The sequence below is a fragment of the Lonchura striata genome, chromosome Z, assembly GCF_050655825.1.
Source record: "Lonchura striata isolate lonStrDom1 chromosome Z, ASM5065582v1, whole genome shotgun sequence".
Classification (NCBI taxonomy): Eukaryota; Metazoa; Chordata; class Aves; order Passeriformes; family Estrildidae; genus Lonchura; species Lonchura striata.
In genome coordinates, this window is record NC_140740.1 from 39324856 (window position 1) to 39352210 (window position 27355).

Below are 27355 nucleotides of genomic sequence, written 5' to 3' on the forward strand. Positions count from 1 at the left end.
CATAATTTTCCCAGCTTTTAAATTTGGGAGGGTTTTAGCAATTTTGAAAACAGAACAGGACACCAGCGTGTAACTATTCTGGCTTCACTGGAAAGTTTGTTGCATAAACTGGGACTAACCTGCTTTAAACTGAACATCCAAAGGGCTTTGAAATGTAAAAGACTGTGGTTTTTAAAATACAGTCTGAAACAATTCCCTTTTATAATAGTGACAATGCAAAGAGATTTGGGAAGGCAGAAGAAAGATAAAAGGCCTTTAATAAGAAGCACTCCTCCACCCACAGTGTCCTTTAGTAGGCTTCAGAGCTTGGTTTTAAGATGACAGCTGAAAGGGGTGGACAGCTGGATCCACAGGGTTCCCTTGATCCCTAAGGGAATTCTGTCCCCTCCCAGAGCTAGCTGACTGTCTGTTCCTCACTCCATTTTGGGAGACTACCAGGTTGTCCTAAGCCCAGATTGCATGACCCATCCTCCAAAGCTCTCTTACCCCACTCCCACTTCCTCAGCAGGCTTTGGAAAAGGACCCCTTGTTCTCCCAGCCACCAATCTCACCTGCCCCATTGCAAACCCTGGGACAAGAGCAGGACTCACCACACATTAACCTCCCAAGAGCCAACAAAGATATATGACATAAAGCTAGAGCTGCTGGTCTCAGATGCACATCTGCATGTGGAAGTGAAGATCTTCATTGCTGGAGGAAATTTCATCCCACAGCTCAAAAATTATTTCAGTAACTAGATGTGTTGCCATTCCATGAAGTGGTTCCTGACTTCCACAGTTGCCTGCAGAGCTTGAAAATTAATAAGTTTTCAACCACGCCCTTTCTAAAATTATAGCACTTCTGAAAAGCTTGGAGCTCGCTGACAAAAATCACTTCCAGTGGAACATGTGTCAAAACTCTCCGAGCAGATTTGTGCAGGGTAGATTACTGTGAGGTCGGCCAGCCCCACCTCTTCCCCTAAAGGGCTCCAGTACAGCACTCACATAAGTGTCAGATACCCAAGGCCAGAGGGGTCATCATCAGTTTCATTCTACAGACCATGAGAAAGAAAGGGGAGTTTATGTCTATGAAGCTTGCATAGCCACAAATATCCTCCCTTTCACATCTGGTGCTGACACGCTGAAAGAATGGAGATTGCAGACCTGGGCATAAATAGCCTCCTGTCTCTTGGAACCTCGTTCTCACTGGTTTTTTTTGGTGCAGAGGAGAGACAGATGCGGCCTCAACAGAGTCTGGTCATCGGGAAAGGAAAAAGGCAGGACTTCGTCTCTCAAAGGAAGGCCACAAAATTTCCCTCCCAATCAAGATCTTTCCTTGGTATGCTGTGTGTGCACTTCCCTTGCATCCAGGCCACACTGTGATATCTCAGTTGATCTCTCAGAAAGCAGCTGATCTCTCAATTACAGTCCCTGAGCTCATGTCTCCTTGAACATGTAAGATTTAGTCAGTCAGCCTGACTGTGGCAGCCCCTTCCCTCTCTGCTGAGATGTGCTGCCCTTCCACCCTGGTTTCAGAGGCACATATTCACCAGGATGTCACTGACACACCCTGTAACAGACCATTTCCAAAGTGATGGCAAATATTCAACTAATTTCTTATAAGGCTGAGTGCAAAGGCCTGCTGAAAGGATAGTATCTAGGGACAAGAACTCATTCTTTACATAATGCCACTGTCCCTAGCCCTGCCCCACCCCCAGGCTCTTGGAGAAGACTGGTACAGAAGAAAAGAAGTGGTATTTATTCAAGGAGAGATGAGAGACCTTGGTGTCTGTGACTCAACAGGAGAGGAGTACAACAAACAAGCACAGAGGTGCAGTCAAACAGAGCAAAGCTGAGGCTTCATTCAAGGTCATCCTTAGACAGGCAGCCCCCCTAGCAGCAACACATGCAGAATGAACTAAAAAATTCATTGGAGAGAGGGACAAGAGCAGCTCCCTGAACAGGTTGTTTATCCTCTTCAGCAATTGTAGCTTTTCCTGTCCTGGCTACTATCTCTTGCTTTGACCAAATGTCATCCTGCCTCTTGGTCTCTTGGGCTCTTCCTCCACACTTTGTCCCACTTGGGATATGTCTGCTTCCCGTGAATACAGTGAAAAATAACCAGTCAGCTGTACATTTTAAGAGGGCAATACTGTCCCAGACACCTCTCCAGAACAGGCTGCCTTTGTGCCCTGGCAGCCAAGGCCACAAGCCAGGTGTCCAGTGCACTGTCTGCCACGCTCACCTTCACAGCAAGAGATGGCAGTCACAAAAAAATACACCATCAGAAGCACAAGTCAAAAGTTTCTGCTTTGCACCAGATGGTACCACTTTGGAAGTGTATCAGACGAAACAAAATAGCTGGTATCACGGGTCCTGACTCATGGAATCCCTTTCTTTGGAAGGCTGAGGCTGCTTTACCCGCCAGCACAGGTCAGGAACCCCTATTCAGAGAACAGCTGTGAGAAGCACCTAATTTCTCTGATTCACAACCAAAGGTTAACTCTCAAGGGACCAACTCCTGTCCATAGCTCCACTTTGAAGTCATTAATTCTTCAAGACTCATCAGCATCCAGAACAGTGAGCCCCACATCTGAATTGCAGCAGCATTTACATCTGCTGTTAAGTCTGCTCCCTGGCCCTTTCACCAAACAAATCAAAAAGAGTTTCTTCTTAAACTTCTTCTCCTCACAGCTTTATACATCTTGCTTTTTCTCCTAGACTGACTGAGACCTGACCTGCAAAGTCTTTCCTCATATGACGTACTTTCACATTTTCAATGACATACTTTAATTATCCTTTTCTGTATCTTTTTTAGTTCTACTGTGCCTTTCATTTCTGCAAGCAATATTTCAAAACTGGGTGGAGTATCTGAGCAGGTGTAAGAAGGAAAAATTACTACAAAGACTAGCCAAGCTGAGAAGAGGTGAGAAGACAGAAAAATTAATAGTAAGCAGTACAAACACCTTCAGCTACTTTTGCCAGCACTTCGAGAGCTTAGTCCCACACCACGTCCCACAGTCAACAGCTGTCTGCCTACAGATGAAGTTCTGTGATAAAGACAGGTTGTTGAGCCTCAACAGACCATCATTTCTGGGGCAGAAGTGAACCATTCAAGAAAAACAGGGTACTGGCATTGAAGGAATGAATTAACAAAGTCCAGAATGTCCAGAAACTGTGCTAGGTTCTTCAAGCACAACCAGTTCACTTTCTTCCTTAGCAAATATATATTGAAAAAGTGGCATTGCAATAACACCATCAATTAACTTTTAATTAAAGGCTGAAGTCTTGCCTTTCATCTGTTCTGTCCTGATTCCAGAGAGATCATAATCTCATACTGAAGTTAATCCACAACAGTGCATGCCTAATTTTACTGAAGCAATAAACATCAGACGCCCAGCTGCTCCCTCTCACCAGATCCTAGGTCATGAAAACTCATATACATGAGATTTGTTTCTGAAAGGAAAGTCTTCACAGCATCACTGCTTGAAGTTTGAGACCTTCAATGCCTGATAACTGTGTCTCCATCTTTCACAAAGGATATGGTAGAACAAAACATTCCATATTCTCCTTTGGTCACAGTGAAATCCATGTCACTAAAACACCTTTCTGGTTTCACCCCCTTTATCCACTAAATACTTTTTGATTTGCAGTTTCTCCCAGGGGGAGCAATTGAAGATAAAATCTGAACAGGAGATAAACATCTGAACAACATATTCTGCTGATTATTCAAGAAAGGCAAATGAGTTGTAAAATAAAGCAACGTGTTAAAAATCTGCAAGCAGCAATGCAAAAACATATAAAGACACAAATGACAGGAGTCAACTGCTAGGGCAACTGGGGCCTCTTCCATCATTTTGCAACTCAAGCGACAGCATTAACTGACTATCCTCTGCGATCTAGCTCCCTAGAAAGCCTGTCCCTGCTCCAGTCTCTTGAAGCACTCTCAAAAGCCAGCTTGCCCTGGGGAGCTCACCTGCTTGATGGGAATGACGAGGAAGGCGCCACCGCCCACGCACTCGGTCACCACCGCGATGAAGCTGGGGTTCACAGCGCAGAAGTGGTTGTCGTGGACGTTGAGGGTGATGGGCACACAGTTGTAGCACTTCTCCTTGCTGGCAGCTTTGCCATATACATGGCGGAACTTGGAGCTGCGGTACTGTGGGTGCCACGACATCTGCAAGGACACACAACGTCCCAAAGCATAAGGACAGGCCATCCCAGCAAGGCTTGCAGAACCCCACTCCCCTCTTCCCACCACAGGCTCACCCTCCCCACTTGGGCTGCTCACACCAAACCTCAGCCATCAAGTTGTAGACACGTGTTCGCCCCTTTGCCATAACCCTGTTGCACATCTCTCATGGAGAAAGGAGAGTGCAGGGAAGAAGTGACAGCTCTCAGCATCACCAGCCAGCTGGACTGTGTATGTGCCAGCAGTCTCTATCGCTGGGGCAGGGCCACATGGCAGCAAGTTTAAGAGGAGATGAATTCTGGTACGATAGAGTTCAAAAAGCATGAAAAATACAACATCCTGCACATAGAAAGCAGGAAAGATGGTGAGTGAACAAGCCAGTCTAAATCTAAATCTAAATTTTGCTTACATGAGCAGAAAAAATAAGTTGGACAGATCATAGGTATAGTTAAAGTCACCTGTTCATGTTTTTTCCACAGACAATCATGTTCTGCGTGTCTGGTTTATAACTGCACTACAGCCCTCTGACAGACAGCATTTTAAATGGTGTTTAAATGACACATTGTTGGAACTCAAAATGCCCCTCAGACATTTTTGGAGGTTCCAGGCCTTGGTCAGAAGCATTTTAGACCCTGGCAGGCAGCTGGAAACAGCTGTGATTTTGAGTTTGAGCCATGGAATGAGTTACCAACTTTGGAGGTGGAACAAGCAGTCACAAAGGCTTAGATAGTACAGTAGAAGTAGTTACAAAGCAGAGGGAAAATTTTTTAGTATTGTACAGGGGGGTTTTTACTTTGTACAGGGGGTTTTTTACTTTGTACATGGGGGTCAGAAATTTTAAGATGCAGGAAAGTGGCCGATCCTGTTCTTCCTTCTTCTTCTTCCTTGCCTCCATGTTCTTGGTGATGCTGGCATTTATGGATTGGTTTAGAGTAGAAAAGCACCTTATAACATAGGTAGTAGATATTGGGGAAAAGCTGTAAACATGTAATACATAATACAGCATAAAAAGATAGCAGCAGCCCTGGGTGGGGAGAGAGAAGCAGACAGAGAGGATGTCAGTGTGTGTGTGCCTCTGCCTGGGCCGCTGACCAAGCAGCCGCAGCCCGAGAAGACAATCTTTTAGATAACTAACAATAAACTGCCTTGAGACCAAACAACAAGAGGTTGCAGAGTTTTCCTTTGGAAGCACAGGTTGGAGGAGAGACATTACCACCACACAGAACCCCTGAACCAGGCCGGGGGTTCTGGCAACACACAAAGTGTGCTAAACACAAGAATCCCTTCTCACAGAGAGCAGTGAGGTTTAATGGAACTTATTTAACTGATTTCATAAAATCATAGAGCCACAGAGTCATAGAATGGTTTGGGTTGGAATGGACCTTGAAGACCATCTAGTACCAACCCCCCTGACACAGGCAGCGACACCAGATTTCTCAAGGACTTACCCAAACCAGCCTCGAACACTGTCAGGGATGGGGCATCCACAGCTTTTCTGTGCAACCTGTTCCAGTATCTCACCACCCTCACAGGAAAGGATTTTTTTCCTAAGATCTAATCTAAGTTTCCCCTTTTTCAGTTTGTATGCATTAGTCCTTGTCCTTCCACTGCACTTCCTGATGAAGACACTTTCTCCATCTTCAGATACTGGAAGATTGCTATTGAGGTTCCCATGCAGTCTTCTTTTCTCCAGGCTGAACAGCCCGAATTTAATCAGCCTGTCTTCATAGGGAAGGTGCTCCAGTCCTTTTAGCAATGTCACAGCCCTCCTCTAGACTTGCTCCAGCAGTTCCATGTCATTATTATGCTGGGGGCACCAAAACTGTATGCATTGTTCCAGGTGAGGTCTCACAAGAGCAGAGGGGTACAATCCTGTCCTTCAACTTGCTATTTTCAAATAGGAAACTAGCAGAGTTGGTCAGAGAAGGTAACTAAGACTATTAAATCCAGATCCCACAAGATTTAGAGAGTAAAAGGCATACAGTGAGTGCAGTGAGAAGATCCTACTACCCAAATGAAAAGAAATGTAGAAATGAAAAGAAAGGCAGGAAGATTATGGGTGGAAGAGCACCTCACACAACAGCTGGGAATATAGGCAAATACTGGCAAAGGGCATGATTTTGCCCCATATTGATGGCTTTAATGTGCATTTGGTGAACAGTATTATCAGTGATGCTGGATCAACAATACTCCAATTTGACAAGGGAACCCAACCAAGGAGCTTCTGAGCTACAGCAAGGCTTAGACAGCTCACTCACATGGTTGAAGGGTTAAGGGAAGCATACATGCACTCAATGGCAGGAAGCCAAGTGCATCATCACCTGACAAGCTAAACAATTTTAAACCAAAATGTCCATGTTGCTGGCATGATACTGCATCCTCTTGAGATATCTATCAAAGGCTAAGGAACCATATGGCTCGATGCTGGGCCGTCAAACTGGAGCTTTACAAACTCTGGTCAATACCAAGTTTCCACAAAGCTCACATCCTGTGTCACACTGGAAGATTTGGGCTGTGAACAGTTCTAGGACACAAGTTCTATCATATTTCCTGCCTCCTCCCAGTTCTGCTGACACAGCTCAGAGCTAACCCCACCTTGGACAAATACACATTCCTGTAAGAGTCCTGGCAGATCACCAGTTGCTTTCATAGTCATCTTTGTTGCTCTCTTTTACCTTAGCATGTTTTACCTATGTTAACTCTGATGTATCCATATTTTTAGCTGAATAAACCTCTTCCACAGAAAACATTAGATGCAAAAGGTTTTTTTATACAGTAAGAGCTACCAGTGCCAAACAAAAACAAAGAAATGCAAGTTATTTGAAAAAGAAAGCAGCAATCCTGAAAGCTGATCTAGGAAGAAGGGATGTTCACAGGCAGAAAGCAAGTTGAGGTTATATGCAACTCCCCAAACAGCCCCAGAGGTGCAGTGTTCTCAAACAATTTCAGTGCTCATTACAGTTTTAGTGGTTAGGTTTACTCACATCAGGATGGGGGGAGGAATCACTATATTGCCCAGATGCAGCAGTATGCAGCAGTTACTTCTTACAGCAGGACTATTATCTTTCCAAAAGGAACTAAATTGCCTGGCTGCGAGGTAATTCTACCTACACTGCTTTCGAGCTGGGAGAGACTGTGGGTCTGAAGTTTCAAGCCCCTTCTGGAGAAAGGATTCACCAAGTACACAGGAGTAATCATTGAGAAAGCCAGGACTCTTCAGCTAGAGAAGCTCAGAAGGATCTTATCAATGCATACTAATACCTCAGTATTAGAGCAGTAGTAGAGAAGACAGAATCAGACTCTCCTCAGCAGTGCCCAGCAACTGGACAAGAAGCACTGGGTACAAACTGAAACTCTGAAAACTCCATTTATATGCAATAAAACACTTTTTCTCTGTGAGGGTTATCCAACACTGGCATCAGTTACCCAAAACATTATGGAGTCTTCATCCTTGGAGGAATGGTCCTGGGCAACTTTTCTAGTTGAACGTGCTTTGAGAAGAAGGATTGGATGAGATCATCTCAAGGGATCACTTCCAATTTCAACTGTTCTGTGATCCTGTGATTTTAGGGCCTCTGGATCTCTCTTGTACTGCCCTAAAAATGCCACTGGCAACATACCACGATGCACACCCATACAAGGCAGACTTTCAACCCAATAAAACAAATAAACCTGAAGTATGCCTTACAGGCTCAGCTTTCTCACCTGTTCCTCTGACAGGAAGAGGATGACAACACATTTCTTCCTCATTCATAAAAACTGCTGTTTGGACAGGCAACCATTTTCAAAACAGTTGAAAACGTAACTTAGAGTAACTATAAGGAATGAGGGGGTGGGGGGGAAAGGGGAAGAAGTGACAAAAAATATACCAATATTTTGTTAGTAAGACAGGATTGCTTTTACATTGCAATAAGAGGCACTATCATCTCCGAATAATTAAAAGGCATATTTGTGTGTTTTATAATGTCTGAAAATTTAATGTTTTGCCCAGTCCCTTAACAATATGCTTTCTGTGGATGTTTTTTGACTAAAAAGCTAAAGCATGAGCTTTCTCCCTGCATTGAAGGATCAGCCCCAGTGCAGAGGGTCTTCCCTTGCACAGCCATATTTGAGCTGTGTAAGCCCATATGGACAGAGCCCAAGGACCTGAAAATCCTGTGTGTGCAGCACTGGGTAAGGCCTTAAGCCAGACCTGAGGGATCCCCAGCTCACTTCATTGCTTGTGGGACAGCAAGATGCCAGGGTGGCCACAGCAGGGGCATGCAGACCACCCGTGTACATTGGGCAGCGCACATGGACAGCAGATTTAAGAGGCTGCTGGAACTGAGGTCTGGGTCCTCTTTCTGGTCAAAGAGGCAGAAAATGTTCCTCACTTGCTGCTCAGGCCTCTGGTGCCAGCACATAGACTGATCTTTAACTAATTCTCCCTGTGGGGCAGGGGAGAACCAGGATGGAGCGAGCATAGAGCAAGACAGTGCAGATTACAGTACTGGTAGTTCATGTACTTCTAACCATACAGCTGATGGTTAGCAGTATCCTGACTGCAGTTAGCAGTATCCTCTCACTCAGCTCTCAGGGAACAAATCCTGGGACTTTCTGGTATTCATTACCACCTCTCCCAGAAAAGAACACTAAGTAGATTTTTTTCCTGAAGCTGCCTGGAGAAGGAATTCCTGGAGAAGGATACAAAGATCCCTATAAGCACTTCCCAGATCCCTGCTTACAGGTTGGATACCAGCTTTTTCAAGCTGGACAGCGTTTCCAGAGTATTGAGATGTGCAACCCTCGTGATCCCTCAGGTTTTAGCTTTTATATTTTTCAGATTCTGTTCTGCTTTACTGTGTAAGTCTAGGCTTCATATTATGGGATAGTAAGCTCTCTTCACAGAATACATAGACAAAACAGTTCCTTTTCTAGCCAGGGACCTAAGGACAGCCAATCCAGATCTCAGGCCCAAGGGCATAAATAACGGTGGACTGAAGAAAGAAAACAAGGATATGACTCCATGGGCTAGAGCTGTAATTGGACAATTAGCTCCAATATGCTGATGGACCAGAATTTATAAATGACCTCGTGACTAGTCGTCCATTTTTGTGGCCATTTTGGGTTGTGCTGCCCAAGGTGGATCTATGGAGGCCTTTTAATAAATACCTACTTTATGCTTTAGCTCATCAGTCTCTGTTCTAGGTCAGCCTTCACAAGGCATCACTAGCACTGGAAACACTATCTCATGAAATAATATGTTGTACTTCACACAAAATAGAGTAAAATACACCCATGTGCTTCAGAATTCCTCACAGCTGGCATGAAGAGAGGAAGTAGCTCCTCTGCCTCGGTAAATAGGATAATTCAAGAGATAAGCAAAATAATAAGAGATACAGCAAGGTACAGCTGCAAGATACAGTTTAAAATTATTTCTGTAGCCTCTCATTGTAGGCATTGCTTGGTCTTCACACCAGAAGAATACTACTGCTCTGAGAAGAAGATCTGATTGTGAGAAGAGTTTCAACTACAGAGCAAAGTAAACTTCATGAAAGCTTAATGTACCAAATACAGTCAGCAACAGGTTATGGAAGGAAGAGCAGAAGGGAATCAACCAAGAATCTGCTGATTGGTTATCTCTTTATTTTTTAAGACAGAGCTCAGCAGTTGGGTCTGAAATTACAAGATAAAAAAGCAAAGCCATAGCAAATCTCAGCCCAGTACTCAGAACAGAGAGACTTTTCTTTCTGGCACCTGAAAGGGTGCCTAGAAAACCACTGAGGTATTTTGATACCCTCAAGCACAGCCCGCTCAGCTCTTTGGTGCTTACCAAACAGGACTGTCAAAATGGCTGTGGGACCTCTAAGAGAATAGGCAATTAAAGACAGACTCCAGTTCCACCACTTGTCTTCAGAAATACAATGCAGTAGCACTGAAGTGACTTTGCTCTGCTTTAGCTCTCACTCTTTAACATGGCTGTTTATGAAAACTTACCTTTTCATTACTCATCTGAAAAACATGACTGCAAATGTCCTAGCCCTTGCCAAAGGAGTGAGCTCCTAGAAGGCTTGTGAAGCCTATGGATGTCTGCAGCACTTCAATACATTCTTAGGAGAGCCATGCTGTGGCATATTTACTAGTCCTGAGGAAATATCAGAACAACCGAACAGGCATATGCCTGTACAACTGAACTGAACACATGCTTCACCATCAGCCAGCATGTTCCCAGTTTTCTGATTACATCCCACTTACCCTATGATTACAGATTTGCCTGCACCATTGTATTGGTTTTGCATGGCCTGGTTTTGGTAACAAAGGGCTAGAGGGGAGGCTTCTGTGAAAAGCTGCTGGAAACTTTTTCCATGCCCAGCAGAGCTAATTCCTGGCTTCAAAGATGCCACTGGCCAAGGCTGGGCCAATTAAAAATTATGGTAATACCTCTGTGATAACATATTTAAGAATAATTGAAAACAAAAAGGGGTTTCAGAGTTGTAATTGCAACCAGAGAAGAGCAGAGAGAGAACATGTGAGAACAACTCTGCAGACATCCAGGTCAGTGAAGAAGGAGGGGCAGGAGCTTCTCCAAGCACTGGAGCTGAGATTCCCCTGCAGCCTGTGGTGCAGCCCATTGTGAAGCAGCTGTGCCCCTGCAGCCCCTGGGGATTCATAGGGATGCAGAAATCCATCTGCACCCCATGGAGCACACTGGAGCAGGTGGATGCCTGGAAGAGGTTGTGACTGTGGAGAGAGGGGCCCTGCCCCCAGGCTGGAGCAGCCTGTCCTTGGAGGACTGCACCCCATGGAAGAGTGACCCACGCCACAGCAGTCTGAGGGGGACTGGTGCCCATGAGATGGAGCCATGTCAAAAGCTCATGGAGAACTGTCTCCCATGGGAGGGACCCCCAGGTGCAGTAGGAGAGCAACTCCTCTCCCTGAGCAGGGGAAGCAGCCTCAGATGATGAACTGACCATAACCCCATTCCCTGTTTTATTGCTGGGGTAGGAGGTAGAGCTGGAAGGAGGGAGGGGTGGGGGAGAAGGTGTTTTTAATAGTTTATTTTCTTCTTCTTTTCCTGCTCTGAGTTTGTTAATAATTAATAGTTTCATAATTCATAAATTCAGTTAAAGTCTCTAAGTTGAGCCTGTTTTGCCCATTATACTATTTGATGAATGACCACTTCCCATTCCTTAATCTCAACCCAGAAACCTTCACTAAGTTTTCTTTCTTCTGTCCATGTGCAGAGAGGAGTGCGTGCCTAGCTTTGGTGAGTGCATGGCATCTACCCCGGGTCAACCCATTACAAATCATGCATGATATTTGTGAATTCTGGATGAATTTATCTTGGTTTTGGAGAAAATAACCACATGGAAAGAAGTTAAATATGTTTGAAGAAACACAGACCTATGGTAGCTTAATCCAGATCAAATTAAGAGTACCCTCTACTCTGGCGCCACAGTGTTTTGTGAAAGACTCACCGCAGCAGAGTCAGTCCCAATAGTGTAAAAACTCAAAACTTTGTAATTGCTTTATTCTACCATTTCTCACCTTGGATATTCTTAGTATTTTTGATATCCCTGGCAGTACCAGGAGCAAACCAGGAAATTATTTTCCTTACATCCTGGGAAAGGCCTGAAAGAAGATTGTTGGGCACCTTATCTCCTACAAATGCCAGTTCTTGGGTGCGGCTCCACACACTGCTAGGAAGTGACCTCTCCAGCACACAATCCTGGACTGCTTGTGATCTGGCACCTTCAGCCCCATCCACAAGCTGATTTCTCTTACTCTGAGCAGAAAATTAATGTGTGAAAGGATGGGAATTATGAAAACACAAGCAAACAAACAAGCAAAAGACCACAATAACAACCAATCACAAAACCAATCCAAAAACCAGAACAGAATCGGCACTTGAGCAGAATCAGATTATAGTAAGTATCTGATGTGGGTTAAAAAGAGCACAAATTACAGGGGTCACATCAAATCTGGAAGGAGGGGAATTGGAGTCAATAAGATCTCTCACTCTGCTCACCCAGGGGACCACAACCAGGTAGCATGACTGTGTCACCCCAGGAAAGAAGCACCTATGAAGAAGAGCTCTCCTCATTCACCTGTGAACATCTCCAGCTATGATGGCACCGGAAGACATGGAAGCCAGAACTTCCATGCATTCCGCTGCTGACTGCCAGGAAGGTGACTCATTTTCTACTTCCCAGGTGCCCAGAGCAGGACTAGCAGGTACCAGGACCCTACCTGCCAAATGAACCCCAAGGGCTCAGCATCGTGACTCTTTTGATGCCAAGAGTGTCATCCCAATTCAACCATGAGCTTAGTGTTGATGACGATTTCTGTTGGTGACTTTATACAAGGGGAAAGGCTGAGCAATCCCACCATTCACCAACCTGGATGTTCTCCATGTATTTTCTTTCCTTACAGGCATATTCCCTATTCTGAAAATACAAGCAAGAAATGAGGTAGACTGGCTTTGTGCTGAAGTACCAAGTCATGGCATGCGTTGTCTTTATTTCCAGGAGAGAAACTACATGAAACAAGTGTGCAGACAAAAGGATGATATATGTTCCATGCTCACACTCCACTACACTGACCTGCACTGGGATTTCTGTTCAGTTTGTGTTTCGATCACCAGCAACATGAACACTAGACAAAAGACATCAGCTCTGGGCACTGCTCTTGAGGACGTGCCAGAGAGTTAGAGGAGAATTCAGGGCAGAGGTAGATGAACCAGTGATCAGAGGTGTGAGATCTGCTAAGAAATCCTAAAAGCTATGGGGCGGAGATGAAGGAGGGAAGCCATGATGGTAGGCTTCAAACACAGAACAAGTTGGTACAAGGAGGATAAATCATCTGCTTTCAAAGTCTTGGGGAGACAAGAGAGTCAATGTGTTTTAACTGTATCAAAGAGTTTCCAATTAGGGAGCAGTAAAACTTTTATCAGTCATAGCAGTGGGAGAGAGAATGGCATTAATCTCTCCTGGCATTTCCCAGGAAGATTCAATAAGCCTAGCAATGATTACAGAGCTACAGCTGCTCCTGATTTGGACAGAAAACAGACTAGCAGAGATTGGAGAGAAATCAGATCATAATTTTAATTTCACATGCAATAAGTCTGCTATGTCCGGAGTGTGGCAGGGCTACACACCCACTCATCCTGGCTGCATTAACTCGCTCAGAAGTGCACCCCGTATCTAAATTTTAAGCAATTTTCAGTTGCAGCACTTAATGCCAAAATTTAAATTTTAACATTCAGGGACAAAGCAGCTGAATGACAAAATTTCAAATTCCAACATTCAGGGACAAAGTAGCTGAATCAGATATAGCTACTTCAGAACAACCTGCTTCATTATGGTACAAAGAGCTGGGTTGCACTTAAAGTGATTAAGCAGTGGCCATGATTCCAAACATTAACTGGCCAGAGTGGCTGCTTCCAAATATATCACTCTTGAGAGTTACTGTTAAGAGTGGAATAATGGTAGATGAAAGCCAAAAGTTTAATTTCAGTTTGTTTGTTTGATGCAGTTTGAGCTGAAATCTTTTCCACTGCATTGTAAAAACAAGTGGGCCCTATTTCCTTGAGGTTAATCTCATCAATTCTGTGAGACTGCAAAAAAGGACTTGTAGAGGGACAAGACCACTCCAACCAGATACAGACTTGAAGATAATGTGAAGAAAAGGGGTGGCACTTTCAAAAGCAGAGATCACACATAAAGGAAGGAAATGGATACATAAAAGCATTCAAAGTGGTACAAAATGACACTTGGAGAACTCACAGCAGCTGAACAAGTCCAGTAGGCACAAGAAATTTCTGCTCTTGGCAAGGCCATGTGAAGCTCCTTCAAGAAGGTGCCTTAGGTCTCTGGCACCAGAAACTCTTTCAAGTTAACCAGGCTGGAAACCATTTTCCTGTTTGCAGAGAGCTGTTCTTGGTGCCCAGAGCTTCCCATGGCCCATCCCAACACCCATCGCCTGAAGGACCCAGCTCCAGACATGAACTACACTCTTTCCATACCTCCTGCACAGCAGGGTCCTGGCCGCACCTAGCATGCATCCACCCCACATCATCCATCCAGGCACAATTCCTTAACCCCTTCTGTTCCCCATGCCAACACCTGCCACTGTTTCACTGATTCAAGGCAGTGAAGGGAGAAGGTTCACAGCTGACGCAAGTGACACAAACAGGTATTCTACTACATCACCTGTAAGATATTCAAAGTTTTTTTCATTTGTTTCATACAAACTAAGCCTGTGCGAGCACAAGATCGCTGCCTGTAGAGCATCATATTAGATGAGTCTTGTGTGTCTCTCACAAGACTGTATTACAGTCTTGGCATGGATGCAGGGCACAAAAAAGCTGTGTGAATGTCAGAAGCAGCACTCAAGCCAATGCAGTATTTTTAGTCCAAATAACAGTTTGTAAATTCTAACAGAAAGCTCTCCCGTTCTGTCAGCCTTCAGGTAAGCAACAGGGGGACAGACTGCAGGCAGTCTGCTCTTGATCTCTGGATCATATGGGCCGTTCACTAAAGAGCTGGATTTGATGACCCTTGTGGGTGCCTTGCAACTGTGAAATCTGTGAAACACTATTGCAGCAATCAAAGAACAGACAGAGCTCTTCAAGAGACTGGAATCTGACACAGGATCTCCTGAAGAGACAAACTTGTACCCTTCCCCATCCAAACCCACAATGCTATGCTCACACTCCTCAGAACACCTGGGCTGAGAGCCTTCCAGTTCATAATGCACAATGGTTCCATTGCACAGATCCATCATGCACATGGTACGTGTCTCAGGCCAAACAATTGTTTTCTGTTCTCTTGTGCTGTACACCTCTGAGCAGAGTAGAAACACATGCCAATGAATTAATAATGGTTCTGTCTGCATATGTTCCCACAGCTTCATGCAAGAGGTCTCCCTTCTCTTCAAAACCTGTTCTCCACATGGCCTGTATGGTGTTCCTGCATAAAAGTTGCCCTGCCTTTGGGAGACACAGGATGAAATCCAACCAAACCTCTGGACACCTAGTCCCAGTGCACTCTCAGGGAAAGAACATGACCAACTACCAAAAAAAAAGTTTAAGTACTGTTTCTGCTGTTCATAGGTAGGTTTCCAAACTCTGCCTGTACCTCTTACCTTCCACTGTAAAAAGCACTTCAGATGTTCAAGTGATCTAGCCTGACAGGTTGGACTCTCTTTCTCCTGTGTCCTTACTCCCAGGGAATCAAGAGAATTTGATCAAATCAAAAGACCTTTTCAGAGGTCTCAATCCCTTGAAAGTTAGAGGTAATTTGAAAAGCAGAGAGACCAACAGAGAAAAAATACACTCTGTCTTCATTCCTTCTCTTGTATGCACGGTCAAAAGAGAGATAAAGGGGAGAAAAGAAGGAATGCAAATGCTAGAAAGAGGATTTTGAAAGTTACAATGATTAATCTCGAATGCCATTAAAACTTCATTTCCTTTTTACCTTCTCGTTTGGAATGCTAAACTTGTATTGTATTGGTAATGCCTGTTCCCTTTCAGCCTAATAATTTTTAAGTGATGTTTCTATGGCTGAAAAACCCTTAGGGGCAGCCTTGCAAGTCTTGAGAGAACTGTTTGCAACCACCCAAGGAGAAACTGCAAGAGATTCAAACTTCCAACCTCATGCAAATAAAGCAGATGGAAAGTGGCACAAGGATATATAGCTAGAAAACTCCTGAAAAGACACACATCCTCTTCTCAGTCCTGTACCACCAGTCCATGAAATAAAATCTTTACCTGGACTCAGCTCCAAGTAATAAAACCAAACAGAAATAAGAATCATCGCCATTCTCAGAATCTGCATAGATCCATTCTTTTCTCTGGTGCCTTCTCTCCTTCTTTCTTGAAATTGTCCATCAGTTTCATCCATCTTATCCTTCTCCTATTCTGCTAAAATCTCTCTCCTCCTCTCCACTTTTCTTCCACACCACTTGTTCTCTCAAAAATCATTCATTCCTCTCCAAAAATGAATAAGGTAACTTGATGCCTAAAGGTAAGAAGAGTAACTCTGGGAGACTCAAAAAGCCCTTTCAGCTATCTTGTCTCTGCCAATGACATCCAGATGACAAGAAAAATATGTACATGAATTCAGCTTCAGTACTGCCTCACAGTGAACACCAAGCTATGTCCCAGTACCCCAGGACTTGTAGAAAGGAAACAGTTAAACACATCATTTTATATAAAATAATGAATATAACATGAAATACTGCTGGTTTTCTGCCTGAGACCCAGCTACATGCACTGCAAATTTCATTACATGGCTCCATACAGAGCAAACTGTACAAGAGAGTTCCATAGAAAGTAATTCCCCTCTCCTCACTCTACTGTCCCCACAAGAGACATGCTGAAGCAGGAAGATATGTGCTACTTGCTCCCAAACCAGGCTTCTGCATTTTTCACACAGGCAGAGGGTCCTGGTTTCAGTGTCTCTCTGGTTTAAGTAGACAATTGCCCCCTCTCCTGATCAGAGAGGTGTGATTCTTGCTGCATCTTGCTTCCTCATGAATTTCAGCAGAGGAACATCTGCTAAGCAGGCTGGTCTAAAACTTTCTGCTTTTACTAGCTGGCATCAGGGCACAGGGCACAGCTCTGATAAGGGAAGTAGTGCAGTGCAGCACATACCTACTGCCAGCAAGGTTAATGAGTTTTACAAGTCCTGCAGCAGGCCCTGTCACCTGCATGGGACAGATTAGCAAGACGTATATAAGCACCTTCACTGAGATATGTCTGCTTTTAGCAGCTAACTAATCAACTAAGACGACTAAGTCCCAGGTCCACACAGCTGGACTGGGACAGTTTTGGCAAACACAAATACATCGCATAATTGTATTTACTCTGAATTATGCTATTAATGCTTCTTTCACAGGGCAAAGATTTCTCTCCCCAGGACCTGGTACTGCAACCCTGTCCCTGTGGTTAAACAAGAGAATTCAAAGAGACAAGCATTGAAAAAACAGTGTGCAGAGGTACTTCTTGCTTCCAGACCGCTTTAATATCTTCAACCTCACACAGCTCCAAATGCATTCCTCACCCTTTCTTCTTGCCTTTCACAGAGAAAGGGCTACTGGCTGCAACCCTGATAGAAGCACAGTGATCACAAGGCAAGGAAGCAATGAGAAAGGTGTCTGTTAGGCTAGTATGGTGTCACTTTTTAGTGGAAGCAATCAGTGCAACTTCCCATCCCATGTGTCCTCATCTGCCACCAGCTAGCATGGATATGAAAAGGGCTTAATTAGAAGCAGCAAAGTGGGAAACACATCGCTCTTGCTAAATCAAGTATGGTAGTAAGGTGTAGTTTTTTTCCAGTAGCATGCACTCATCCCAAGAAGACAGGACAGACCTGTGCAAACATGGACCAGGCTCAGGCATGAGCAGTCAGCCCACTGCAGAACAGGCCAGTCATCATTTGTTCATCCCCATACCAGTATAAGACCAAGGCGATTCAACCAGACCTCATCATGATCCCATCCTCCTCTTCTTCCTTTCATCTGAAGCAAGCAGTAAAGGACAGCTTTATCACACATGCAAGTTAACTTTCTGGCTAAAAGAAAGGCCATCCTCAGTGACATGCCAGGATGGCTGCAGCTGACTCCAGCGGCACCTTGCAAATTCTCAGAAGGAATACTCCCTCACTCTCCTGGTGCCCTGCACCACCTTTCTTAAGTTGACCTACCCTCACAGACTTCTGCCCATGTTCTCCATGCATGACCTGGAGAACCAGCAGAGCAGGGAGTACTTGTAGGAGCACCTGCCTCTTGCTTCCAGAGGGGACCCACCAGCAGCCAGTGAGGATTGTGAGGTTGGGCTTGTGACTCTCTTAAGCACAAAGTTACTAATTATATGGGTGTACTCAAACATAGCAACTCCTATGCACCACCAGGCAAGTGGAGAGGCAGTCCCTGGTTCAACCTGCAAAGAAACTAGAGGAGATCCCTCAAAATACTAAGGGAACTACTGCACTGCCAGGGTGGTAGAAGAGTGGGTGGAGGCTTTGACAAGACATGCTTTTGCTCCATTGGTCTGAGACAACCCTCATCTCAACCTACTAGCAGCTCTTGCTTCCCCATGAGGAAGGTCTTTATCATAAAGGCAAATGCTCCTCTCTCCTGTCCTCTCCTGCTCAGTGACAACTTGTTTATAATGAGATCTTCCTATGAGAATGTACAACAACAAATCAAGGCCAAGCCCTCAATACAGCCATCCAAACTTTGTGTTGAAAGGGCCATGCTGTCCCTTCTCATTTTAAGCATTCCTTTCCTTGGATTGTGAAAGCTTTTGGGTAAGGCTGTGTGACATACACTGCTGTCCCTATGGAGAACAAAGAACTGATCTTTGAGACAAGCATTTAACAAATTATCTGTTCCATCACCTGGCAATGGTACTCCATGGACCACCTTCCAGTATTCTGGTACTAAGAAGACTGCTCATTGATGCACTAGGAATATGCAGGTGTCACAACAGACCTCCAGCTATTCAGCTCCTTTCTTAAAGGAAATGTGAAACTTTTATTTTGCCCTGAGAAGGCAGATAGTATAAATACTCACTGTAACACTGTTGTGTCTCCAAAAGCAGTTCCAAGCACACATGAGGAAGTTTGTTGCAAAGGAAAAAGCAGCAGGGACACCGAAAAGACTGAGGCACTGAATGCCTTCTTCACCTCCGTCTTTACTGCTGAGATCAGCCTTCAGGCACCCTGGAGCCCTGAGAGATCCATCAAATCGAAAGCAAGGAAGACTGACCCTTGCTGTAGGAAGATCAGGTCAGAGAACATTTAAACAGACTGAATATGGACAAGAGCCTGATGGAATGGACCCACAAGAGCTGAGGAAGCTGGCCCTTGCTCCTGCAAGGTCATTCCTGGAATTCTTTGAAAGCTTATGGCAATGGGGTATCATCCCTGAGGACTGGAAGACTGTAAATGTTATCCTTACTTTCAAAAGGGCAAGATAGAGGATCTAGGGAACCACAGGCTGTTCAGCCTGAGCTTAATCAGAAAGTTAAATGTAAAAAGGAAGTCTTAGACTCTCTGAAGGTGGTCACACACTCTGCCTGTCTCAGACATGGGTTGCTGAGACAGGCTGTGGAGTCTCAGAGACACTCAAAACCCAACTAGACAAAGCCCTGAACCTGCTCTGAGATGGCAGCTGGACTAGGTGAAGTCCAGAGGTACCTCCACCCTCAGCCATGCTGTGACCCTGTGAAATCTCCACTGATCTCTTGGGTGAGGATCCTGAATTGGTACAGTGAAAGTAGACCAGAACTTTCTGTTTTCATTCAGTGTGAAAAAGATGGGAGATATCCCTGTTACACAACACTGCCTGCAAGAAACTTGTCCTATGCTGCCTTTCTGCATGTCAAGGAGGACCAGCAATACTGATGTGATTGTATTAATATAATTACAGGCTTTAGCTTGCACTGAAAATGTATTCCTCACATAAACAGGCCTGGAAAGCCCAGTGCTAGTAACAAGATAAGCAAAGATGTCTGTCCTTTGCAGTACATGAAAAGCAACAGCTCTAGAAATCCAGAGACCAGCTATAGCTCCCATTTTACAGCTGAGCAAACAACACTATCACTTCCATTTTTGTTTCTTCTTCCTATAGCTCTTTAATTTCAAAATAGGAATTGTCTTCTCCTGCCCAGTAAAGGGGTGGGGAATTGTTCCCTGAGAACACTCTTCAGAAAATTTATGCATTATCTTTGCAAGTAATCACTAAGTCCAGCATGTTTGACAGTCACTTCCCTGCACTTAGCAGCACAATCAGAGCACAGCCGTAAGCACACAGAAGCCGTGCCATACACTGGCAATCCACTTTCCCTGGTGTGTCCATTTCCAACCCCCATGTTATAGATTAGTTTGCTGGCTCCCACCCTCATCCAGGCACTATTTTTAATTTAATTTAATGCTCTCAGGTTTACATTTTTGAGTTTGCTTTTTTTTTTCAAAATCCACCCACACATGTTTCCACCTTCAAAGACAGACTACAAGTACACCCTTAAAAAAGCAACCCTGAAGGCAAAGAAGAATTTCAAACATTTGTAAGAAACACACATAAGAAACAGTTTTCCTGGTTTATCACAGTATGTGTTGAGTTGCTGCTTCAAGACAAAATCAGAGCCCTCAGAATTTCATCACCAGATACCACCTTCTGGCTCAGATGACAAATAAGAACAGACCATTTCTGGACTTGCTTTCCACAAACTTATCACACCAAATGGTTTGTGAGCCTCTCACTTAAGTTGGATTCCCCTCAAAGCCACGGACACTCTCCTAGGCATATCTGCAATGCAGTAGGTGATACACCCCTAGATAGACCTTGCCATCCAAATTCCACTTCTGTGATATAACACTATCAAGGGGAAATTACCTGTAATAAATTCCTTTGGAACCAAGGTCAACCAGACCATATGATTATAAAGCAACCCAGAGCTTTAAATACCATCTGCACGTGTCATCTCAAACAACACTAGAAGCTCGGAGGCTACAGGTTTATTGTTACAAGAGAAAAAAACAACACTGATTTGGTGGCTTTCACCTCTTGGCTCATGACTTGTTGCACCTAATGCAGGGCAGGTGGATTCTGCATTGAGGCCATATCTCTTTCACAACTGTGGTCTGAGAAGTAAAATCTTTGAGAAGCAAATGTTGCCTTGGAGGTGAGATTTATCAGTTCAGAGTCCCCAGAGGGAGAACCTAACCATCAGACCATGCTCTTGAACATGTCAATTGACAGCCAGCTGTTAACTGTCAGCAAAGAGAGCTACAGAAAAGCACACGGTCCCAGGCCGGCTTCTGTGTATTGAGTCTCCAGAACAGGATCTCAGGCAGTCCAGTCAGTCACAAGCACACACACTGCAGTTTTGCCCCCATGTGCTGCAGTTTCACCTCTTCACAAAAAAACAGGGCCCATGTATCACAGCACTGCATGCTGAACTCTTCCTGAGGTCTTCCACTGCAGCCAGTGTGCAGAAACACAGGACCTGTGTCCCATAGCCCTGCTGCTGCTGGGTGACCCAGCAGTGTGTACAGCAGTGGGAATCTAATGGGTAAGGCATTATTATTTTTTGCATTAACGGAGAATCCAAAGTGGCACACTTACAGCAGACACTTGAGCCAGGACAGTGAAGCAGTTTAAGCTGGTGCCACAAGAAAACTGAGTTACTGATGAAGTCTTGCAAACAGGGCCAGCCTAGCAAGCAGTTTTGTATGAATAATGCATTCCAAATTAAAAAAAAAATAAAAAAATAAAAAAGAAAGAAAGCTGCAAATTGTTTTTGTAAACAAGAAAGGAGGTGGAGAACCATTAACTAAGTGATGTCACATTCCTCGATTTGCTTTATCAATCTCAGTGTTCAAAAAAAAGCTTAAGAGCAGTCCAGGCTCTCTAGAATCAACAAAACCACACAAAGGACCCTACCATTCCTCACAGCCTCCAGACTGTACATTAGCTTTTTGCAACAATGTGGTATATACCAGATGAATAATGCAGCACATCTTCCAGAGCATCTGTACTCCAATCAATCCACAGTAGCAAATAAAAACCTTTCAGCACGCCTTTCAATCAGGCAGCAGAACCTTTTTACAGCCGCTCAGAGGCATATCCTTGGAAAAACAACCCTATCTGCGATTAAAGCTGGAAGCATTTAAATCGGCCAGCTGGGAACCAGCCTTTTAAATCAGCCATCCTGTGATGGGCCTCGATTTTATCAATTGCCTTTCTTTGTCTTTTGTTCAGTAAGGATCCACACCCACCATTCCGGGGCTCAGCTTAAGGGAGCTCAGACTAAGGTTTCAGTCCGCTTTCAGAAATAGACACATGTCTCATCCCAAAAGCAGCCAGCCCTTCCCAAGAGGGACATGGCGGCCACACCGAACACACAGCATACATACACACCACATCCTTCTCCTGAACTATAAAGCAGCCTCAGAATGAAGAAGGGTCAAAGGGCCTTCACCAAACCAAGCTTCAGTCAGATACTCCAATTTGTATTTTCAGAAGCAGAACAGGTGATGGAAAGAGGTGTTTTTGTCTATGTCCATCACCAATGCTGGTTTGAGCATTGCTCCTCTGCAGAAGCACAAAGGTCCCTTCTGGGAAGCCCACTAGGAGTTATGGGAACTGCTTCTGTCACTACGGGCAGCAGCACATCATGCAGGCTACTGGCTACCTGAGGAAAGGCATGCCACCAATGCAGATGGACCAGGATCCACAGAAGTGGTGAGGGACAAAATCACAGCAGCAAGCAAGATCTCAAACAACAATATATTCTAAAGATGTTGTCTCTCATCAGAAAACCCAGCTCTAAATAACTCCAAAATATTTGCAGTTCTCCAGCATGGCACAGGTACTTAAATATGGTGCCCTGGTAAATTGTTTTGGAAAACAAACAGCTCTAGATTAAACATTGCGCAAGTAAGGAGGACATGAAGTAGGAAGGTGAAGGAACCACTCAAAACTAAAAAAATGTGTTGATTCTCTCATCCACAAAACAGGAATTTCTCTGAGAGCGCACAGCAGCCCCTCTTGCCCCTTATTTTTGGTGCACACTGGCCAGGGCAGGACTTGAGGATTCATGTGAGTCCTTGCAGGAGACATGCCAGCCATTCCCCACACTGGCAGTAGGTCACAGTTTATGCAGAGGGTGCTGCATGGACAAAGCTTCAGGAGATATGGGACAGTGGCTTCTCCGCTGATACAGGCATCTTCTGCTCAGACTGTAAGCAAAAGGGCATTTCAATACTTTTGCATTCCCCCAGTGATGGGCCTAGGCCAGGGAAGGCAAACATTGCGTAGAGACCCAGCTTGTGCTGAACAGAAAGATTCCAGAAACCCACTGCAGCCATGCACCCCACAAACATCATCACCAGCTGGTACCACATTGCTTGTCTCAGAGCACCTTTCTAATGATGGAAACCAAGGCTGCCCAACTACGGCCAAATTCATGCCAAGGTCCCAGACCTGGCAAAATGCATATTGTGAAGATTTTTTTACCTTAGGAGATACACCAAGTGTTGTGGCCCTCAAAATAATTTTAAGCACATATGTCCAGGGGCCGCAAGGGCTGCCAGGAGTGAATGAAATGACCATTCTTCACAAGACAAGGTTCTGTGGCCTTCCTTGATGAGTTTTCCAGCTACACTTGTGTTCAGTCACAGGTTTAAACCACAGTGCACTCCCCAAGGCAGGCAGCAACACCAAATGGCATCCAGCATAATAATGCCCTCATGGTGATACCTGTTCATGTTATTGCCACATCCCCACTGCTCAGTACTTCTCTTCTGTGCTCTTCTGCCATGCTGGTAAAGCAGGGAGATGGACAAGGGAGTACATGTGCCTCATAAAAATAGCTCAGCCAGGTTATTTTTATCTCAGCACAGTCAGCAACAATGGGGAGGAACGGTGAAGAAAGCAAAGAGAAAAACTGGCAGAGACCACAGCCTCCGGTAGCTCTGAAGAGGCTCAAGCTCTCCTGTAACCTGATCTGGTGACTATAAGACTGTATTTTGGGTAGAGCCCCCCAGAACATTTTGAAGTGCACATCATTAAGTACTGGATGAATGTCACCTGTTCTTTATTTTATTGCTGTGGCCACTTCCAAACGTGTACTTGACACCAAATGTGTACTTGAGCCTCCCTGGGACAAGTGGGAGAAGCAAAGAGAAATTACAACACTAAATCACACAGGCCCACATTAAAACCTCAGGCCAGAAGGCGCTTCTGGACATCCTGAGTCAGTCCAGTCCTCAGCCCACAGCAAAGTTCACTACAAAGGGAGGTCAGGTTACTTAGACTGTCCAGCTGAGTTTGAAAGACTGATGAGGATGGAAATCCCATTGGCCTCCTTGGGAAACATGCCTATCTGGAGTCTTGTGGAGAAGCACAAGCTGCAGTTGCCCTGCAGTTACCCCGATGACTCTGGTCAAACTTGCTGCCCACCAGGACCCTCATAGCCTTCACAAGAGCTACTCCTTTTAGTGCAGGGAGAGGCTGCATATCAGGGGCAGAACTTGACTTTTATCTTTATTAAATTTCATGGGGGGTTGGTTTTACCTTTGTTATAGGCATAAAGCAGTCTGAAGCCTCCAGCATGCTCAGAAAGCCCAGGAGCTGGAAAGTACCCATGGAGGGTCTGTTGCCAGTCATTGGACTTCCCTGCAGTGGCCTGACAAGCATCACTCTTCCCATAAGCAACCAAAGTGATTCACCCTGGAGCAAGGGAGCCTGAGGCACTATCACTCTTACTCCACTGTCATCAGCACCTGGAACTCTGCGTCTTGAAGATTCACACCACTCACTCAGGCACAGGGAGCAAAACATCACAAATCACCCCCAGTGACAGGAAAAGTTTCTTAATAGTTTTAAGCCAATGTCAGCTATAAATCAAGCTGAAGCATATAGACCACCCTTCAGTGTTGTGAAGACGCTTGTGCTCAGTCAGTTTGTACATCCCAGAAGGCACAGGGGAATACCCCAGGGATGATTCCACACTCAGTGGTAACACCTTTTTTGGCAGTTTTACCTGTCTGTTTACCACTCCCTTTTCTGCCTCGTGTGGTGCCATACTCTGCAAGTTCTGACAGAAAGAAACATGGTGAGTTGAGGACACAAATGCCTTCAGTCAACATGGCCTTTACAAGATATCATAGTGGATCAGGGGAGTGTGGAAACTAGCAAAAGCCAAAACAACTCCAAATCTCAGCTCAGTTTCATTAGACTTATCAGAGCTCTCAGGAAGGGAAGGAGGCCGTATTACTGAAGTATAGGATGGGGCAATGCCAGCCTCTCTGGAGGATAAGCCCCGCCTTCTTCCGATTTGCCTCTAGCTTTCCAAGATAGCCTGTGTACAGAAAGATAAAGCTAACCTGCCTGCATTCTCCAGAGACAATACCCTCTTTCACTTTGCTGGTTACCTGGGCAGCAAAGAAAATATTATTGCTTATCAACTTCCTTGTGAGTACTAATGTGCTTCTGAATTCAACAAGAGGGGCAAATTCCACCTTAGAGACCTTTTATATGCTGGCAAGATCCTGCTTCATTACAAAAGAAAAGCAAATAAAGCAATCCTGGTTCAGACAGAAATAAAAACTGGAAGCCTTTTCTGCCCCCCACCCCACACCTGCAAAAACTGAGCTTAAAAAGGAAGTTATACACTTTCAGGGACATTGCCACATTTCTTGTCAGAAGGGCAACCTTGAAAAACTCATCATCAGACAGTCTGCAAAGCTCAGCAGTTTCTCCTGAAACCAGAATGCCATGCTTTCATTCTCCTTTTTCACTGAAAGAAGTTTCCTGCTATTCAAGGCCAAGTTGGCTTCTGAGTTTCTGAAAGCAAAGTTCAGCTCCCCAACAAAATGATGCAGCTGGTTCTCAGTAACCTTCTCTGTTCTTTGGGAAGACAGGGACACTTGGTCCCTCCTGTATTTATTGTGAGGTCTGCAGACAACTGGCAGAGTGGGTGTCTCTTCTAAAGGCTACTGTACAGAAGGCTTTCCTTGCAGCAAAAGCTTTCCTTCAGCATCACTGGTTCAAGGGTTCAAGACTGTTCATCTTCAGGGAATCCTAAAATCCTGGTTATGTGCCCACAGGAGTCCAAGTGGGATCTATTGGGCTGGCCTAGCCAGATTTCCTCTCAAACTTCTGCCTACCTGAGCAGTGGCTGTGACAGGACACAGATACATGAGAAAACCTGAGGTGTCCAGCAGGACAGTGAGACAGTGGAAATACAAGCAGATGTTTCTTCTGAGTTCTGTCAAGGTTTGGAGGTTACACTCTTCACCTGAATATCTCAATATACAGCCCTTACATCTAATGTAATGTCATGTACTGCACTCTCCCATGGCTGAAGCTGTGTACACAGGATTCAATGTGATGAAACCCCAGCCAGTAACACCAAGTCTGTATCTCAGCTCTGAAACTGCCTGGGGAAATGAAAACTGCTAAAGAGTTTGGGGGGCACTAACCAGGCTCCTATTTGTCTGGAAAGGAAAGCACAACCATGCAAGGGCACAGTGTAGGAGACCCCACCTCTCTGGTCTCCAGTAAACCCTCACAGTCAACCTACCTATAGCTCTAAAACAGGACAGATGTGGAGCCTTCAAAATCCCTAAGGATGATGGCCTCCACCTGCCTGGTCCCACTGCCCTCCTGGGGATGAAGTTTTCTCTAATGTCTGACCTACTTCCCTCCAGCTGCTGCTTGTACTCTTGGTCTTCTTATTGCATTGTCAGTGCCAAGGAGAGTCTCGCTCTGTAACTGCCCTCCCAGAAGTTGTATCCTTCTGTTAGCAAATGGGTTTGGCAGCAAAGGACACAGATACCTACTACCATAGACCAGAGAAGAGCCATCTGAGAGTTTCTCAGACCTGAGCCAGAAGTAGAGGGAAATGGTCCCTGTCCTTCTGAGGGCAATGACAGTAGGACTTTGTTCCTTGAACAAGGAATAAAAAGCTTGTTCCTTGAAGAAAGGCAGCAGGCAGCATCAGAGGTATTCTCTGAAACCCATAGCTGCAGAACTCTTCCACCTTCCTTAAAGCATCATCTGCATGCAAAAAATAGTGAGGGGCCCACACAGAAGAGAAGTGTGGGAAACTCTCCCATACCCATGCAGTGCCTGTGGAATTATGATTCAAGTTGAGACTTTTCTCTTTGAGTGGCTGATTAAGTCAGAATTGACATCTGTTTGTTTTCCAGAAAACTTCCAACACACTTTTGAGCTCTTTAACAGCAGGTGCCACTTATATGAAGCATGACAAGCCAGCAAGAGAGTGGCAAATGCAGGTGTCACAGGCACAACAGCCAATGCTTCCTTCCACCATATCATAGAATCATAGAATATACTGCGTTGGAAGGGATCCATCCAGATTATTGAAATACAACTCCTGTGTCTGCATAGGATATCCCCAAGAGTTACTCCATGTGAGAGCATTGTCCAAACACTTCTTGAACTCTGTTGTCACAGGCCCCCAGCTGGGTAATAATTAGCATTGACTCTATGTTTCTCAGAAGGTTGACCTATCACTTTATTGTACTATACTTATTAGGAAACTCTTCGCCCCTATGGACAGTCACAATACAAGTGGACCCAATTGGTCCATCAATCTAAATGCCATCACCATTGGCCAATTAACAAAATACGTTTTGGTAAACAAATCTCCATAACACATTACACATGT

At 44.8% G+C, this 27355-nt stretch overlaps 1 protein-coding gene across 2 annotated transcripts in view; it reads right to left on the reverse strand.

Annotated features, from left to right (window-relative positions):
• The window catches only part of CORO2A (coronin 2A), a 63955-nt gene that overhangs the window by 25538 nt on the left and 11062 nt on the right, over positions 1 to 27355 (reverse strand). For both annotated transcript variants that reach the window (XM_021537106.3, XM_085566848.1), the window contains exon 2: positions 3955 to 4155. In XM_021537106.3, coding sequence (XP_021392781.1) covers positions 3955 to 4155 — 201 coding nt within the window. The remainder of the gene's footprint in view (positions 1 to 3954; positions 4156 to 27355) is intronic.